This window comes from Pleurodeles waltl, chromosome 1_1 (assembly GCF_031143425.1).
Source record: "Pleurodeles waltl isolate 20211129_DDA chromosome 1_1, aPleWal1.hap1.20221129, whole genome shotgun sequence".
Lineage (NCBI taxonomy): Eukaryota > Metazoa > Chordata > Amphibia > Caudata > Salamandridae > Pleurodeles > Pleurodeles waltl.
In genome coordinates this window covers 407,787,218-407,807,156 of record NC_090436.1, presented here as the reverse complement: position 1 = coordinate 407,807,156, position 19,939 = coordinate 407,787,218, and the positions used below count along the sequence as shown (strand labels likewise).

At 44.9% G+C, this 19,939-nt stretch overlaps 1 protein-coding gene across 1 annotated transcript in view; it reads left to right on the top strand.

The window, feature by feature from the left end:
- Positions 1 to 346: 346 nt before the first annotated feature.
- The window catches only part of ANKDD1B (ankyrin repeat and death domain containing 1B), a 516,198-nt gene continuing 496,605 nt past the window's right edge, over positions 347 to 19,939 (top strand). The window contains exon 1 of the mRNA XM_069223721.1: positions 347 to 733. Coding sequence (XP_069079822.1) covers positions 640 to 733 — 94 coding nt within the window. The 5' untranslated portion in view covers positions 347 to 639. The remainder of the gene's footprint in view (positions 734 to 19,939) is intronic.

The window sequence follows — 19,939 nt, the reverse complement described above, 5'->3', positions numbered from 1 at the left end:
ACTATTGTACCAGTTCAACAATAGTAGTTTGGGGGCTCAGTATCTGGTGACATGTACAATTCTTAGGAGGTTGGCTGAATAAATAAACGAAAAAATCATCCAACCTAGGAGATTAGTGGAACGGCATAAATAAGTGTGTTTTGATATTTTTATCCTAAAGGACACCTTTAATTAACATTTTTGAAAGCATTTGCAAACAGCTGTAAATAATAAACGATGTTTAACTGAGAGGATCTTGCTCGTGGTCTGTCATTGCTTAGGAGTCTCAGGTCTTTCCATTAAAACGCAGATTTTTCGCAACAGTGTAGACAGCAAAGTGAACTAACCGGTTCCCTGTGTGTACGCTGTCTGTGGTTGAGTCGTGGCTGCGTACCGCGGCTGTCAGCATGCACGGCTTCTCCCACACCCCTGCACACACCTTGGCAGAGGCCGGAGCACAGCAGAGCCGCCGCCGCTCTCACCTGCAGAGAGGACTCCAGTCAGAGGAGTCCGGACATTGGGTCCGGTCTGGTCCAACCTCGTGGAGAGAGGACTCCAGTCAGAGGAGTCCGGACATTGGGTCCGGTCTGGTCCAGCCTCGTGGAGAGGGGCCAGAGCAGCGCATCCCCAGTGCAGCGAGGAGAGAGAGAGCCGCGCGCGATGAAAAGCCTACGGGACCCCAAGAACCTTTTGAGCGGGTTTCTGCACCTCTCGAAGACTGCGGACACCCGAGAGGGCGCCACCCACGAGATTCGTAAGTGCGCAACAAGGCTCCCTTCCAGGAGCTATTCTTTCCTTAATAGTGCTGTGTGCAATGGCTGAGGGTGAGTGTGCGCACAATAGGAGTGCTCGCACGGGCTGAGATGTCTGTAGACAGTGCATCAGACAAGTGGACACGTCCAGCTTTACTGACTCCATCGGGTCTGATAATCTTTCCACGATAGAAGGCTTTTGCAGGAAAAACATAACTGCGCGACTGATAGAAGACGCAGCGTTCGAAAGTTCAGTGTATTAGACAGAAATTTGAAATAAGTGGGCCTTGTGGGCGTTATTGAATGCTGCTCGACATGAGAACATTCGAGGCCAGCAGGCAGTTTTGAAAATGCGCGAAGCAACCCAGATGTGCCTCAGACCTCTTCTGGAAAAAAAGGAAAGTGCAAAAAATAAAGACAAACCCGGGTTAATAAAATATACACATAGTAAACATATTTTATGATTTTACTGAAAAAACCCACTTTGGTTGGAGTATTTGGAGAGAGTGCATAACAGGCAGCCAATTGATTTATCATTGTACAAAGTGCAAAATAGCTCACCGGTGAGAGAGAGCTGCAATTAGCACAATAGCACAGCGCGTGACTAAAAATAGGTGGTTTATTTACACTGCCACACACTTTTTTTTTCTTCTTAAGACTTAACGAAAGCGCGGAGATTTTATTGGTGTACTCCCGTAAACCGCAGAAGCGACGAACTGACTTTTCCCAGAGAGGTTTGAGGTATGGTTTCTTGGGCGGCTCTTGGTCCCCTGACAGCCTGTTCTTCCATTTACTGTCGCAGTGTAGGCAGGGCTGGCTGGATCTGGGTTTTACGCCTCGTCTTCCGCTGCTCATGCCTGCAGGGAGTGGAACGGGTTTCCAACGAAGTCAGAATAACACAGTTGTGTTCAGTCTCCGCCCACGTACCCAGGCTGCTCCGAAGTGGCCGGTGATTACCTTTCAAAGTTATTGGGAGCCGTGCAAGATCTCGCCAAAAATCTTAAAAACCGGAACCTTAGTTTGTGTTTCACAGAAAACAATTGCTACACATGAATAGATTTTATAGCAAGTTCTAATAATGGTGTTATGTAATTTGATAAAGCCAAATATCGTTTTAATGTTCATGTTTCATGTATAACCCACCTGACTGTGCTTATGTTTTCCATTTCTTTTCATTTTCATGCACCACTTCTGCCCAATAGTTCCTTAGGCGTATTTTTTGTCTCAGACTCCAGTTGGGACAGAAAGGGAGGCAGCGGAATCAGGTTTAGACTTCAGAGCTGGCCCTCAGGTTAAGCATCTCCCATGGTTAGAAAGCAGAGGTTCCTCACAAGTTAGAATGATCTTACAGGACCAAGCAGCTGATATTTCCCACAGGTGAGATTTGTCTAAGGCTCAGACCTCGGAAAGCAGTCCTACCTACTTGTAACGTAGTCATACATAATGATGATGGAGGGGGGAGCTTGACGGGCAGAAAATATGCCCCCAGTAGCCAGTAATAATGGTCCTATTGATTATTATATCTTTATTGTTATTGAGATTCTCATCTCACCTATTTGTAAGACACGCTAATGCTGAAAATCACCCAGAAGCGCTCCAGGCCAGGCGTGTTGCAGACTGCCCGAGGGTGAAACACGTTAACATAGAAGTGGTGAGGAAGTAATTACCTCAGTGTTTACCCAGGAATCTGACGTCAGAGTACATAGTGTTGATTCAAGTGAAAAAGATTGCATTGCTATGAGCTATCGAATACCAACCTCAAGGCTACATAGACTAAAAACGCCCTGAGTTTTTACAGTACGGTTGCAACGGTTGGAAATGTAACGACAGGAGCAGTAACTGTTATCCTTGGACACGACCGCTGCGAGCCTTTTGAGAGCCGTTTTAAGAGTGGCACAAACACATCCCTTCCGATACATAGTTTGGTGTGTAGTGGTACGGATTGGGGTGGTCAATGTAATAAAGTGAAAAAGGCAAAATATTTCAAATGCTAGGGTCAGACAGTGTTCTTAAGTCTTTGGCTAAGGTTAAGCTCTGCTTAACCTCTTATTCAATCAGAATATGCATTCTGCAAGGAAAGTACACAGGCATTGCCAAGATTTAAGAAGGGTCATCAAATAAATATAGATGCTTCCAACCTTATTTTGCATCTTGATTGCCAGCAATCTCTATAAAACATATACCACAAGAACTGAATGCATGGGTTGCTAAAAGCAGATCATATCATCTGAGCAGGTTGGTTCTAGAGTGAGTAGTGCCCCCTGCAGACTGTAATATTAGATTACCGACATATCACAGAGATCCAGAAAGTAGAGCCAATATGAGTTCTATTGCTACTTCGTGTCTTTCAGAGCACCATTTACAAAATCAATAGAGAAGGTTGAGGTATAAATTTAAAATTTGAGACCATGACAACATCCTATATTATCCATGATACCAAATACAACTCTCTTGAGGTGGGGCCTTAACATGAAGGATTCTATATATAAATACTGCTTTATGCAGATGAAAAAATAATATGGAGTTAAATGCATTTGGGGTTGTATAAGTTGATGGATAAACATGAATTGGACAGGAATGCCCCAAGCATGGTAAACAAGCATGCACTGCCCTGTGTGCCCGACTACTTGTGAAATTGGTATCCTGATTTATTTGAATGTTTGCTGCCCCTGGCATTACTGCAATCTATAGTATCACGGAAGCCTAGGCGACAAGTAGGTTCAGAACCTGTTTTGTGAGCTGGAAGAGCGCACAAAGTGAGCCCCCTTAGCCAGCACAGGATACGCATGGCATAAGTCACATAAAGCGGTGGTGGCAGCATACTGGCCCCCTCATTACGAGTCTGGTGGTCCTAGGACAGCCAGACTCGTGGACCCCCACCAGTGCTGCGGTCCGGCCTCCACATTATGATAGTAGCGAAAGCAGCACGGTCAGACCGCTGGCAGCACCACTTTTTCGGCAGCCGACGGTCTGGCAGTGCCAGTGGTTTTATTTCGCCAGGGCAGCGCTGCTAGCAGCACTCACCTGGGGATTACAAGTCCCCTCTCCGCCAGCTTTTCCATGACGGTTGCACCACCAAGGAAAAGCTGGTGGAGACGGGCTGTCCACTCCCAAAGAGAATCTACACTTTAATCAGATTTAAAGGTAGCCCCCATGTTAACCTATGAGAGGGACAGGCCTTGCAACAGTGAAAAACGAATTTAGCAATATTTCACTGTCAGGACATATAAAACATATTACTATATGTCCTACCTTAACCATACACTGCACCCTGCCCTTGGGGCTACCTAGGGCCTACCTTAGGGGTGTCTTACATGTAAGAAAAGGGAAGGTTTAGGCCTGGCAAGTGGGTACATTTGCCAAGTCGAATTTACACTTAGAACTGCACACTCAGACACTGCAGTGACAGGTCTGAGACAGGCCCACTAGCAGCATTTGATTTACAGGCCCTGGCACCTCCAGTGCACTTTACTAGGGACTTACTAGTAAATCAAATATACCAATCATGAATAAACCAATTACATACAATTTTACACACAGAGCATATGCACTTTAGCACTGGTTAGCAGTGGTAAAGTGCTCAGAGTTCAAAAGCCAACAGCAACAGGTAAGAAAAAATAGGAGACAGGAGGCAAAAAGATTGGGGATGACCCTGCATAAGCAAAAAAGTCCAACACGACCCCCTACCAGCCTAAAGCCAGGGGAGAACAATCAATACCTTGATGTACTTCTCTGATTGGGGCGATAGAACAAGGACCCAGGCCCACAACAGCAGGGGCGTGTTCCAGTTCTACGCCTTCCTGACTCCAGTTGGATCCCTCTGTCCATACTCCCAGGGCCCACTAAGCTAACCCATGGGGAACCCTTCTCCACATCTGCAGACACCATCTGTGCAGCGCCTAACTTTACTTTGCTCACAGATGTATTGCAATGGGCAGATAGTACCACCAGTGCCAACACAGTGGTTTTGCCCACTCCACCCCTGGGGTGTGACTCTCGTCCCCCCCACAGGGGCAACTCTGTCCACCAGGACAGCAAGCCACAGTGACCCCTGACGACTGTCAGGGATGAGAGCCTGACCTCAGGCCTCTCCAACCACTGTGACTGTGGAGAGTGGGGGGCGATAGCCGCAGGTGCCTGACACCCTTTGACCACTCTCCTTTCCACCAGGTCAGGGACGACAACCTGACCCTGGTCCTCCCCTCTGGGGCTCTGTACCCTCCCTGCAGGAGCGGCACCCCCAGAGTCCAAAATTGTCAGGGTGCTTGTAGAAGCAGTCCTGAACAATACTTCCACCAGTACAGGGATGTAAACCTGCAACTGGTCCTCCAACCTGGGGTCTGTACTTTCAGGTTGGACCAGGGCCAGGGGTGAGGCTTCCCTCTCCCTGCCCTCCCTTCTGGGTTCCTGCACCCCCCAACAAGGAGTGCCCCCCCCAGAAGACAACATGGTAGGGGCACTGTTAGCAGTAGCCCCTTCCTCCAGGTCAGGGGGGACACCCTGAACCTGGCCTTCCAATCCAGGGTCTCCACCCTTAGATTGCAATGGGGCCAGGGGTGAGTCTCTCTTCCCTGCCCCTACTCTCAGGGCTCTGCACCCCCCCCCCCCCCCCCCCCAGGGAGAGTACCCCTTGAAATCACACCAGGGGGGGGGGGTGATTGGGCAAACCACCCACACCTTCAAGTCAGGGTTTACCCCCTGCACCTGATCCTCCAGTCCAGGGTCTGTACCCACAGACTGGACCACTGCCTGGCAACCCAGGACTTCCTGGGGGGCATACCTACCCCCACCAGGTCAGAGTTTACCCCCTGAACCTGATCATTCAACCCAGAGTCATCACCCTGCGGTTAAACCATTGCCTGGCACACCAGGACTTCCAGGGGGGCACACTTACCCCCCTCAAGGGACACTCTGTCCCCAAGGGCCACACAAGAGTCTGGCTGGCGCAGGTCCCCTGACCTCTGCCCATCTGACAGAGTCTGGATTCCCCCCAACCCAGAAATGGTCTCACCAAGGTCATTCCTGGGGGGCCCTGCTCTCAGAGCTGACCCTCCAGGTTCTCCACTGGGGTCCGCAACCCCTTCTCAACCCTCTGTCTGGACTTCTGCACCCCCTCACTAGGAGTGGTACTGCCAGACACCAGAACTGGTGGGACGCTGGCTACAGCCGCCCCCCCAAGTTCTCCTGACACTGTGGGGTCTCCCTCAACAGGTGGCCCTACGGTACAGGCTAGGCTTCCCTCCTGGAGTTCCCTTATGGAACCCTCCAGGACCTGGGGCCGCATCTTGGGCACCTTGGGCCTCAGCCCATCCCCATTCCTTCTCCTCTGAAACTGGACATGGGGTCCCTCACCCATCCCACTACACTGGGACCTACCTGGGACACTACAATCCTTCCCTACCACACCTGGCTGGGAAATACCTAGACCACTCCTCTCAGGAGCACCCCCAAATGCCTATTCAGACTCTCTGGTACTCACCCAGAAGTCTGCCTCCATTGTAAGCTCCCTGGGGTCAGAGAACTCACACTCTACCAGGTGTTGGCGTAGCTCTGGAAAATAAGGACTAGACATATGCTCTCCAGCAGTTACATCACTCAGCCCCTCACATGAATTAACCAAAGTACCCTTCACCCAAACATCCAGTGATTCTGCTTTGAAAAAGCACCCCACATCACCCTTCTGAGACTAGTGAGACAGTACCTGACTGTCCCTGACACTCAACCCACACTCCTCTGGGATGTCTTCACACTCCATAACCAGGACTTCTACCTGGTGGGAACCCCTCTCCCTGTCACTCTCACCTAGAGTCAGCAGAGTGTCTCTCCCACCAGTAGGAATATGACTCCCCATGCCAGTTCCCCAATCCACCACAGGGACCCTGTGCATCACTGGAGCTACCTCATACCCCTGAACCTCCTGGTGTGTGTTAACTCCCTCCTTCAAGTAGGGCACCACATCTCTGGGCATGTGCACTTCTTTAGCAGTACTGGATACAAGATTTTTGCTGCCACCATCTGAACTGGACTCAGCCCTCATGGCTTCCAGCTTCAGCTTTTCACAGCTCAGCTCTTGAGCTGCAATCCTTTCCTTTTCCAGGACTAAGGCTCTCTTCTCCTCAGCCCACTCAAGCTCTGCTTCTAGCTCTTCCATACTCCGGATTCGAGCTAGGAGCCAATCATCTCTTTCTGTTCCTTCCTTAGGGCCACTACCCTCCTCCTCAGAGTAGTCCTCCTCCTCAGAGTGGTTGTTCTCCTCAGACTCATTTGGTGGTGTTGCCTGACAACATTTCAACTCATACTGAAACAGGGCTGACTCAAGATCCTCCCTTCTGGATTTCTTGTTCACAGCCAGTCCCCTTTCCATGCAGAATGCTTTAAGCTGCCACTTTTTATACATAAATAGGTGCCAGAAATTGACTTCCATTCTGGAAAGGCTTCACAACCAAAAACCAAAGTCCACAAATATTAGCAATATTTCCAGGAGTACATCAGAGAACAAAAAGCCGAATCACAAGACAAGTAGTATGTGGTCACATAGTGGTCTGAACTCAAAACAGTAGTGTACACTTAATCACTGTGTGTCAAGTACAAATACAAGTCCAAATCCCAACCGCTGATCACCAATGTTAGAAATGGGGTCTTTGGTTGACAGTCAGGTTACCCCCTGTTCAAGCAAGGACCCTCACTCTAGTCAGGGTAAAAGAGAATCACCCTCAGCCAACCCCTGCTTACCCCCTTGGTAGCCTGGCAGAGCAGTAGGCTTAACTTCAGAGTGCTAGGTGTAAAGTATTTGTACCAACACACACAGTAACTTAATGAAAACACTACAAAATGACACAACACAGGTGTAGAAAAATAGGAAATATTTATCTAAACAAAACAAGACCAAAACGAAAAAAATCCACCATACACAAGTCAAGTTATCAATTAAAAAGAGTCTTTAAGTAGTTTTAAAAACACACTAGCGCTGCTAGAGTGGAAATGTACCTGGTGTGCGTCAAAAATAACCCCGCACGGGCGGGTGTGCATCAAAAATAACTCCGCACGGCGGTACTTGAGTCAAAAATCCAGCTGCACGATGATCCGAAAATCCCGCAGCGCAGGTTGTGATCTCCCAGCCTCCGTCAGCGATACTGCGCGTTGTTTCTCCTGCTCCGTGCGTCGATTTTTCGGTTGCGTTTCCTGCGAGCGTCGTTTCTCAGCTGCGGAGCCGGCGGCGCGTCATTTTTCTCAGCTGCAGATCGGATTCGCGTCAATCTTTTCCCTGCACGGCGCTCTGTCCGTGGATTTTCTTGTCTTTAGGCTGCCAGCTTCTCCTTTCAGGGTCCCAGGAACTGGATGGGCACCACAGGGCAGAGTAGGAGTCTCTCCAGAGACTCCAGGTGCTGGCAGAGAGAAGTCTTTGCTGTCCCTGAGACTTCAAACAACAGGAGGCAAGCTCTGGATCAAGCCCTTGGAGATTTCTTCTCAAGATGGAAGGCACACAAAGTCCAGTCTTTGCCCTCTTACTCTGACAGAAGCAGCAACTGCAGGATAGCTCCACAAAGCACAGTCACAGTCAGGGCAGCTCTTCTTCCTCAGCTATTCAGCTCTTCTCCAGGCAGAGGTTCCTCTTGGTTCCAGAAGTGTTTCTAAAGTCTGTGGTTTTGGGTGCCCTTCTTATACCCAATTTCTCCTTTGAAGTAGGCCTACTTCAAAGTAAAGTCTCTTTGGAATGTGAAAATCCTGCCTTGCCCAGGCCAGGCCCCAGACACTCACCAGGGGGTTGGAGACTGCATTGTGTGAGGGCAGGAACAGCCCTTTCAGCTGTGAATGACCACTCCTCCCCTCCCTCCTAGCACAGATGGCTCATCAGGATATACAGGCTACACCCCAGCTCCCTTTGTGTCACTGTCTAGTGTGAGGTACAACCAGCCCAACTGTCAAACTGACCCAGACAGGGAATCCACAAACAGGCAGAGTCACAGAAATGGTATAAGCAAGAAAATGCTCACTTTCTAAAAGTGGCATTTCCAAACACAAAATCTTAAAATCAACTTTACTAAAAGATGTATTTTTAAATTGTGAGCTCAGAGACCCCAAACTCCACATGTCAATCCGCTCCCAAAGGGAATCTACACTTTAATCAGATTTAAAGGTAGCCCCCATGTTAACCTATGAGAGGGACAGGCCTTGCAACAGTGAAAAACGAATTTAGCAATATTTCACTGTCAGGACATATAAAACACATTACTATATGTCCTACCTTAACCACACACTGCACCCTGCCCTTGGGGCTACCTAGGGCCTACCTTAGGGGTGTCTTACATGTAAGAAAAGGGAAGGTTTAGGCCTGGCAAGTGGGTACACTTGCCAAGTCGAATTTATACTTAAAACTGCACACTCAGACACTGCAGTGGCAGGTCTGAGACATGATTATAGAGCTACTTATGTGGGTGGTACAACCAGTGCTTCAGGCCCACGGGCAGCATTTGATTTACAGACCCTGGCACCTCCAGTGCACTTTACTAGGGACTTACTAGTAAATCAAATATGCCAATCATGAATAAACCAATTACATACAATTTTACACAGAGAGCATATGTACTTTAGCACTGGTTAGCAGTGGTAAAGTGCTAAGAGTTCAAAAGCCAACAGCAACAGGTAAGAAAAAAATAGGAGGCAGGAGGCAAAAAGATTGGGGATGACCTTGCATAAGCACAAAAGTCCAACACCTATCAATAATAAAGTTGTTCACTACATGTTAAGGATATCCATTGCATCCTAGGGATGGGTGCCACATGCCTTGGGTCCCCATTATATACCTGGAGTTGCCCATACAATGCCAGTGGTGGCCACTAGAGATGGTAATTAGATGGCAAGGAAGAACAAACTATGTAAGCGATAGCCATCACGTGGCTAGAATACTCACCATGTACCATTAATTTCTCCAAATATCAGAGATGGCCTCTAACTGAGTTTGGAGTTTGAGTTTATGAGTTTGTAAAGCGCGTAGCTACCCTAGGGCGTCCCAGCGCTGAGGTACGTGAAGGCTCCAAGAAAGAACAGAAAAAAGGAGGATTAGGTCTAAGAATTGATAGCAAAAAGAATAGTTTTAAATTTCTTCCTAAATAATCACTCTGAAGACTTGTGTCGAAGCTCTAGAGGAAGGGAGTTCCATAGCGGAGCAGCTTTCACAGTGAAGGAGTTACCTCCCCAAGATTTCTTGAATCGTGCTATAAAAATTTGCCGGGAGGTAGATGAATGCAAAAGTCTGGCAGGAGTGTAGATGGAGAAAGAATGTCTGAGAAAAAAAGGGCCCCTGTCATGTAGGGCTTTTTGGACCAGGCATAAGGATTTAAGGGTTGCGAGCGCTGGTTTAGCGGACAGATGCCTAAATAGATTGGTAAGCAGTCTAGCTGCGGCATTCTGCACAACTTGAAGTTTCCTTATCACTAAGTCTGGCGAACTAAGGAACAAAGAATTGCCATAGTCAAGGCGGGAAAGAATCAGTGCCTGAACAAGGATTCTTTTAGCCCTGGGTGGAAGAAGATTCAAGATCTTCCTAAGAGATCTCAAAAGGCCAAAGCACATAGATGAGAGCTTTTTAGACTGGATTTCCATTGTAAGACTGTGCTCAAGCCAAAAACCTAGGCTCTTGATGTTAGTCTTAGGAGGAGGGAGGCTACTGAAAGCCTCTGAATAGGAAGTTAGAGGAAAAGCAGGAAGGCCATTACCTACAATCATAACTTCGGATTTTCCATCATTAAATTTCAGTTTGGATAAGTTCATCCAGTTAGCAATGTCTGCTAGACAGCCAGAAAGACTGGCGGAGGAGGACTGCCCAGTGCTAGAGAGAGATACTACTAGCTGAGTATCGTCAGCATAAGTAACCACAGAAAGATAAAGAGGATAAATAGACATTAAATAGAGTCGGACTCAGAGAAGAACCCTGAGGGACTCCACAGGTTAGAGGATAGATATCGGAGAAAAAAGAGCGGTCTAAGACTTGAAAAGATCTTCCTGTGAGAAAAGAGGAGAACCACAACAGAGCAGTGCCTCCTGTCTCCATCTTAGAGAGTCTGTAGGAGAGGAGATTGTGGTCAACAGTATCAAATGCTGCACTAAGATCAAGTAATATAATAGCTGCATGGCCACCTTGATCCAGAAGTTGCTTGGCAGATTCAGTGACTGCTAAGAGAGCAGATTCAGTACTATGCTGGGCTCTGAAACCCATCTGAGAGGAATCCAAGAGGTTCTGGTTCTCTAGATAACTTGTCAGTTGAAGATTGACATGTTTTTCCAGGACTTTTGCTAAAATGGAGAGGAGAGCAATTGGCCTATAGTTATCTAGCAAAACGGGATCCAATTTGGGTTTTTTAAGAAGGGGTTTAATAATGGCATGTTTAAAAGACAGAGGCAGAGTGCCTGAGGATAAGGAGTGGTTTAAAATATTTGTCAGTGGGGGAACGATAATATCTGAGGCCAATAGCAGTATGGAAGGAGGGGCCGGATAAAGAGGAGAACCAGAATTGATGCTGCGAAGAAGGTTAACTGCCAGAGTATCTGTAAGGGGTTGAAAATCACTTAATGTAGTACATGGGACCGACACATCAGTTAACTGGAGGTCCATGGATTCTAAATAAGAGGCAGAGGAGAATGAAGAATATATTTTGATAATTTTATCCCGAACGGAATGGCTACCCGATTGTCACTCAGTGGTGTAACAAAGGCCCCCATACCCCTGTGGTGCAAAGGACATGGGCTCCAGGTGGCCCTCTAAGCACAGCACATGGCCTGAGTGAGTTAAGAGGGAGGCCCCTCCTTGTTCTTTGCAGGGGGGGAGGTCTAATTTCGTTACTCCATTGTTGTCACTATATGTTGGGCCATCATATCCCAGAATTAAACACCATCTGACAAGGATACCCACCATATACTTTGCATGAATGCCTGAGACAGCTACATGATGTCCGGACTGTCAATTAATGCTACAGATGCCCACCACATAAGACTAGCTTTCATTGCCCTGCCAATCTCATATGCATATAGGTTAGCAATCAGATACATGGCCACACAAACACTCCCTCTCCCTTTCATTCGTACCCTCAATTTCTCACTTATCCGGCTCATGGGAGGCTGCACCTGTTGGGTGTTGGCAAAGGAGGGAGGCGGGGGAGATTCAATGAGCTGCATCGAACAGTGAAAGCTAGAAGCCAGAGCTGAGTGCATGTGTAGGTGAAGCTGCATTGGTTGATGAGTATTGTTCCTGTTAGAAATGGGGTCTTTGGTTGGCAGTCAGGTTGACCCCTGTCCAAGCAAGGACCCTCAGTCTAGTCAGGGTAAAAGAGAATCATCCTCAGCTAACCCCCGCTCACCCCCTTGGTAACTTGGCACGAGCAGGCAGACTTAACTTCAGAGTACTAGGTGTAAAGTATTTGTACCAACACACACAGTAACTTAATGAAAACACTACAAAATGACACAACACAGGTTTAGAAAAATAGAAAATATTTATCTAAACCTAACAACAAAAATCCACAATACACAAGTCAAGTTATCAATTAAAAAGCAAAAAAAGTTCTCTTGTAGTTTTAAAGACACACTAACACTGTTAGCATGAAAATGTACCTTGGGTGCGTCAAAAATAACCCCGCACAGGTGCGTGTGCATCAAAAAGGGCTTGTGATGCCTCTATTTCACTCACGAGCAAGACCTTGCGTCGTTTCTCCTTTTGTCGGGTTGACGCACGCCGTTTCTTCTCTTCGCAGGAGAGTGATGCGTCGATCAGGTCAACTCTCTCGGGTCCAGGCAGGCCTTGCGTTGTTTTTACACACCCAGCGGTTCTTGCGTCACAAATCCAGCCGCACGATAATCCGAAAACCACGCAGCGCGGGTTGCGATCTCACCAGCCTCTGTCAGCGATGCTGTGTGTCGTTTCTCCAATGCCAGGTGTCGATCTGTGGGTCGCGTTGCAGACGAGCGTCGATTTTTCAGACGCAGATCGGAGTTGTGTCGATCTTTTCCCCGCACGGCGTTCTGTGTGTGGATTTCTTCCTCTTAGGCTGCCAGCTTCTCCTTTCAGGGTCCCAGGAACTGGATGGGCACCACAGGGCAGAGTAGGAGTCCCTCCAGAGACTCCAGGAGTTTGCAGAGAGAAGTCTTTGTTGTCCCTGAGACTTCAAACAACAGGAGGCGAGCTCTAAATCAAGGCCTTGGAGATCTTCACAAGATGGAAGGCAAACAAAGTCCAGTCTTTGCCCTCTTACTCTGGCAGAAGCAGCAACTGCAGGATAGCTCCACAAAGCACAGTCACAGGCAGGGCAGCTCTTCTTCCTCAGCTCTTCAGCTCTTCTACAGGTCGGTTCCTCTTGGTTTCCAGAAGAGTTCTAAAGTCTGTGGTTTTGGGTGCCCTTCTTATTCCCATTTTCTCCTTTGAAGTAGGCCTACTTCAAAGCAAAGCCTCTCTTGATTGTGAAATCCTGCCTTGCCCAGGCCAGTCCCCAGACAATCACCAGGGGATTGGAGACTGCATTGTGTGAGGACAGGCACAGCTCTTTCAGATGTGAGTGACCACTCTTCCCCACCCTCCTAGCACAGATGGCTCATCAGGAAATGCAGACTACACCCTAGCTCCCTTTGTGTCACTGTCTAGTGTGAGGTGCAACCAGCCCAACTGTCAAACTGACCCAGACAGGGAATCCACAAACAGGCAGAGTCACAGAAATGGTTTAAGCAAGAAAATGCTCACTTTCTAAAAGTGGCATTTTCAAACACACAATCTTAAAATCAAAGAATTGCGTTTTGCCTATAGGATTCGGTATTAGGAAGGGGTGTGTCAAGGTGTCCATTCCTAATAGCGATTCGCAGTGGGGTGTGTGAAAGTTTTGCGAGCGTAATGCGGTTGCAAACCATTCGCCATTTACCACTAATTTCAAATTGGTGGTAACCCATCCGCAAACGGGAAGGGATTCCCAATGGACCCCTTCCCCTTTGTGATTGGGTGCACCAACATTTTTTTAGAACAGGCAGTGGTCTCATGAACCACTACCTACTCTTAAAACATGAATTTAAAAGTTTTAATTTTCTTTTGTGAAACACATCCCATTTTCCTTTAAAAAAAAAAAAAGCTTTATTTGAAAAGCAGTCACATACTTAGTGGTCTGCTGACTCCAACAGGCCAGCATCCCTTTGAGTGCCAGGCTATTCCCAATGCGTCTCAAATTGTGACCTGCCTAATGAATATTAATGAGGCAGGTCCCTTGCGATCTATTTGGGAATTGCAAACTGTCTGAGACACTGTTGTATACTGCATTTTGGAACTTGCAAATTGAAAGTCGCTAAAAATCACAGTTTGCGAGTCACAGAATGTGCTGGTCTTACATGTGGCCCTAATTTCTGTCAAAGGTCTGGTATGAATACACTTCAGCACGAAGTAAGGTGTCAGTTTCTCTTTATTAGATAATTTAGATCTGCCATAACACACATTGATCCAGACTATTTGATAACTTATGGATATAAATTGATTAGGTGCAGATTTCGACGTACTTTCATCATTTGTTCCTCCAGGTTATAGGCCCCATGATGTAGATTTAACGTTTGCCAACTGCCGTTAAATATTTCTGGCTTGAAACACCTATAGTGTTCTGTGGTCCACGACGCACCTTGTTGTACTGAGTGGCTCTTTATTTTTACAACTTAAAAACTCCAGCACTGAATAAGATACAGGTTTCTCTTCTCTAGCTAATTTTGATCCACCACAATGTCCATTAATCCAGTCCAGTATTTACTCGATCAAGTATGTGTATAATTCAATTTGTAGTACATTTTGTCATCATTTTGTTATTTTGCTGTGTAGCCATGTGTTTCCTCAAGTTTATAGTTTTCCTGATGTAGATGTAATACTTGCCGCAACACATGTTGCTGTACTGAGTTGCCCTTTGTCTGTTTTTAGAAACAAAGGGTTCATTTTGAATCTCACCATTTACACACTCGAGAGGCTGTATCAATGTTTGGCAAACTGTGTCCATGTGCTGTTTACTTTTGCTGCACTGCATTTCTGTTGTGTATTGTACCCATCACACAGTCTGCACAGTTGTTTAACCACCAGCTAGATACTGAAACACTTTTATTAGTGAGTGTTTATTTAAAACACCTCTTAAAAATGAGTATGTTTTTCTAACACCAAGCTTTTTTCTGATTTATAATATTAGCAATTACTTACCTAATGAGCAAGTTACTTACCTTCGGTAACGCATTTTTCTGGTGGATACACTAGCTACCTGTGGATTCCTCACGGTCCCACCCGCCTCCCCGTAGTCTGTCTGGTCATACCTAAATTTCCTTGGGTGTATATATGTATATTTGTATGCTGCTTTTTTATGAGAGGATGTAGATATAAATATATATATATGTAAATATGTGTGTGTGTATATATATATGTATTTGTACATATTTATGACTATTTTGGCGTATGTATATATATATATATAAATATATATATATATATATATATGGATATTGTTTACCTTTTGTATAAAAGTTTTTCTTGGATACAATCAAAATGAGTATGGAATGTCGGTATTCACCTATTCGCTTCAAAGGCACATCAAAAATGGTGTAAACTGACTTCAGCACGCTGGCGAGGACCTCTTATTGCCACGATGACGTCAGACAGAGACACGGGGAGTCGGGCAATTGTGACGTCCTCGCCGACGTGCAGAGCTGGAAAGAAGTTTCCGTTGAATGCTGCGCATTAGGGAGAATTCATTAGGTGAGGAATCCACAGGTAGTTAGTGTATCCACTAGAAAAAGCGTTACCGAAGGTAAGTAACTTGCTCATTAGGAACAGAAACATCATGGCATATCTAATTGATTTGGTTAAAATGTCACTTATAAAGAACTGTTTGTTTATTTGTGGCTCAGTCAAAGGGTTGTCTCATAATGTTTGTTTTGTTTTCTACTGCTATTGCTGTGTCACTCTTTCATGATATAACTGATTTCGAGTTAACCAACATGAAATGTATATAACATTTGATTATTGGTTACACTTTTGGCTATAAATTTTACTTTTCACTCTTTACATTACAATGTGTGGATGGTTAAACCGCGCAAAGCTACTGAGAGTGAACACACATGCTTATTTTCAAGTCTGAATTGGTTTCCGAAGATATATTTACCAACCTGTATTCTGATGCGTTTGAAACAAGAGGTCTTTGCAGATAACCTCTGGTAATTACAACTAATTAGCACTGAATATTTGGGGTTTGTTCTTACTTGAACTAATGAATAATGATATCTTTGATATGTAGGGAATAACCTTTTTTGTTTTTTATTTTTTTATGACAAGCTGGGGCGTAGCAAATGTGCATCTCTGAGAGTGACTGTAGATTTAGCATTGGATAGTAAATTGTTGTATATGTTGTTGTGATATTATTCCTGAAGGGCTCTGGTTGGAGTGCATTGGGGATGATATCAGCAATTGTTGATTTAAGGAATGCTTTGGAAAATGATGTATGTGCCTTGCATCTTCAGTTAAATAACTATTAAACACAGAATTATACAAATATTTACTGTAATTTCTATGGATTCAAAAATAAATAATAAAATTAAACAACTGTCCTTTATTAAAAACAAAATCCAGAAGTACGTATTGATAAATTTGAAAAAATCAAGTATTTTCCTGGATGCTCTAGATTTCCCATACCGGTCTTTCCAATACGGTACAATTACCCAGGCCTGGATAATAGGTTGGATTTACAATACAAATATCCCAAACTGCTCTCTAATGTTAATTTTGAACACTTAATAAAATGCACAGACATAACGGGGTGTGGTTGAAATATAAGAGGGTTCTAGGCTTTCTTTCTGACCTAGATTTATGTTACCTACTTACTTACCTGAAGTGCCATCAAGCATTATTTGCGGATTAAGCCCCATGCACTCTAATGGGCTACCTTTCAGTGTTTGGACCCACCACGTGCCTCTTGATATGGAACATCACTACCACCTTTTCAATTTCTTTTCCCATGTGTTTTGGCCATTTTACCTTTCCGTCATTCGCTATTGTTTTTATGTACAGCCTCCACCTCGTGGGGCCTCTCGCTATTTTCTAGCATCTGACTGTCCATGTCTTTACTTCCTAGGATGGGATTATTTTGCCTCAATTCTCCCACCAGTTAAAGGTGTTTGTCACCTCCATTCTTAATCTCATTGTATTTAATCATCTGGCCTCCTGTCTCAAACATTGAGTTTGTACTCAACCATTTGCCTTTTGTGAAGGCCATTACCACCCTGTCACTTTTTATTTAGTACACCCCTCAAGATCCCTTCACTCCTCTTCCGCTCCTCCTTGTACCTAAATTGTTTCTCCTTCTAAATGTGATTTGTGCTCCTAAAGTTGTTTATACACTCCTGGTGATGCTGTATCAATGGTGATTTTGCAGCTTAATGTTATTTTATACCTTAATGTTACTGTACTACATCAATATCTCCTCTCACTACTCCACAAAAACTAAATAAACCACACACATCAGCACATCAAACGAATAGGAACTTACATAATACTTTCCATCACACACACTCCCACACTCATGACTACACAAATGATACAAATCCTGACCAACCTTTACTCCAAACTTGTCACTAACTTGTCACTCTACAATAACATCTATTACATAGACCCCAACCCAGGAACTTTCATTCACCCGCATCTCATCCATTGCTCAATTTAGAGCCTTAGAATATGATCCATATGTTCCTCCACCACCCCAACCCATACTCCTTCCACCCTAAACATACACAAACAAAATAATCTACATGCCACTTTCAACAACTTCACATCCCACTGTCCATTACACAACAAGGCTACTCTACATAAAAAAGTAAACTCATCATGTCACTCTCAACCAACAAGCCCACCACCAACATGCACAGACTGAACAAAATACCTCCTAAGCCTGCTGGACGAGGAACACAATCTAGAAAAATAACACTGTTGTGACCATCATACAGTTATGGCAAGTAATAATACACCTGCTACAAACTCAAAATATACTGCTCACCCTTCTCCAAACCAAAATAACACCACCACCAAAACACAATTTCTAAACTGCCTGCTCATAAATGCTCGGTCAGTCTCAAACAAACAAGCACCACATCTACGACCTGCTGACTGACACCCAACCTGACTTACTATTCAAAACAGAATCATGGTTGGGAGATGATATGGCCCTAGTGCTGTATGAAGCCATTCCTCCAAACTATCACATAAAACAATATACAAAAGAGGAGGTGAACTAGCTATTATATTTAAACAAGCAATAAATCTTAGCAAAACAGAAAAAAATTCCATGCAAGGTTGTGAGGCCCTTCTCTCCAGATGTAATCCAACACTATCTTCCTTCTGCTGCTTTCTCCTCCTTTACAGACCTCCGCCTAACAATTCAAAATTCCCAGGCACATTTATAGACACGGTTTCAAACCTTATAACTTTAGACTCCAACCTTTGCATTCTTGGGGACCTAAACATTTGGTTTGACAAACCCAATATGCCACATCCAAAAACTATCACCACTGGCCTAGTCACATTGAACCTATATCAGATTGCACACAATCCCACACACATCGCTGGACACATCATAGATGTAATTTTTTTTGAACGCAGAACTGGTTACTGTTCAAAGCATCACGCCCGTCACATGGTCAGACCACCATTTAGTAACTTTCCAACATATACCACCCCAAACCACCTTACATACATCCATCAATCAACCATGGAACAAACTCAATTCTGAAGACTTACATACACAACTAATAGCCAGCACAGATCTAGACACAATAAATTGTGTTCCAAAACGTCATGAGTGGCTACAAGAAGCTTTTGATATCCTATTACCACTCAAAAAAACTAAATAGGACAAAGGAAAATCAACAACTTTGAGAAATACATACCTAAAAAAAAATAAAACAACAAATCAGAAGGCTGCAACAAACCTGGCTCAAAACAAACCACATTCAAGACAAACTTGTTCTACACAAACTTAACAGAATATAAAAATCATCAATCAAAAAAGCTAAAATAAAAAAAGGTACTACTCAGACAGAATTCGAAATGTTAAATCTGCTAATAAAGAATTTTATAAAATTCTCAATGAATTTCGAAAACATAAATGCATGGAAGAAACTCATCCCATTACTCAAGAATTCACAGACAAACTGGCAAATCATTACATAACTTAGGCAGACACATTGGACTCCTATTTAAAACAAAGAAAAGCCACCAGCACCAACCGATTTCCTAAACTCCCCTCCAGTAGTAAGCCAACCCATCATCTGTACTCCTTCAAACAAATATCATAAAGTGAATTTATGGATTTGGTCAAAGCAAGCAGGCCTTCCGACAGCCCTTCCGAATCTTGTCCAGCGGACATCTTTAACTACTTCTGCTGCCACACCTGTAAGAAGGAATCATCAGTAATTCTATGATTATGGGAACCTTTCCTGAAGTCTTTAAAAAGGCATACATAGGCCCGTCATTGAAGAAAACAAACCTGGATCCACAGGACCCCAACAATTACAGACCAATTACAAATGGACCTTTCGTGGGCAAACTGATAGAAAGAGTAGTGTTAGAAATAGGGTAGTTGATTGGCAGTCAGGTTACCCCCTGTCCAAGCAAGGACCCTCTCTCTAGTCAGGGTAAGTCAAACACAATCCAAACTATCCTGTGCCCACCCTCTGGTAGCTTGGCACTGAGCAGTCAGGCTTAACTTAGAAGGCAATGTGTAAAGTATTTGTGCAATAAATCATGCAATAACAGTATAAAGCCACAAAAATACACCACACAGGTTTAGAAAAATATGGAATACTTCTCTGATTAAGTACACGTTGAAATATTGCTTTAGGAAATGATAAAAAGAGTCTTTAGTTCTTAAAAAGCAATGTGTCTCTTGCAAGCAAAAAGTACCTGGTTTGCTTCTAAATTATCTGCACGGGACCGCAGAGGAGGACATGAGTGAGAAACGGGGAGGTGTGCGTCAGTTTCTCCGGGCACACACAGACGATGCGTCAATATGTTTCATGCAGCCAGGGCCTTGCATCAATTTCCGGCATGCAGATTTGGATCCTTGTCGGGTTGCGAGGCATTTGGAAGCCCCGGGGACGATGCAGAGAAATCCTGGGCGTGCAGGACGAAGTCACAGGAGCTGCGTCGATCCAATGGGCGATGCGGG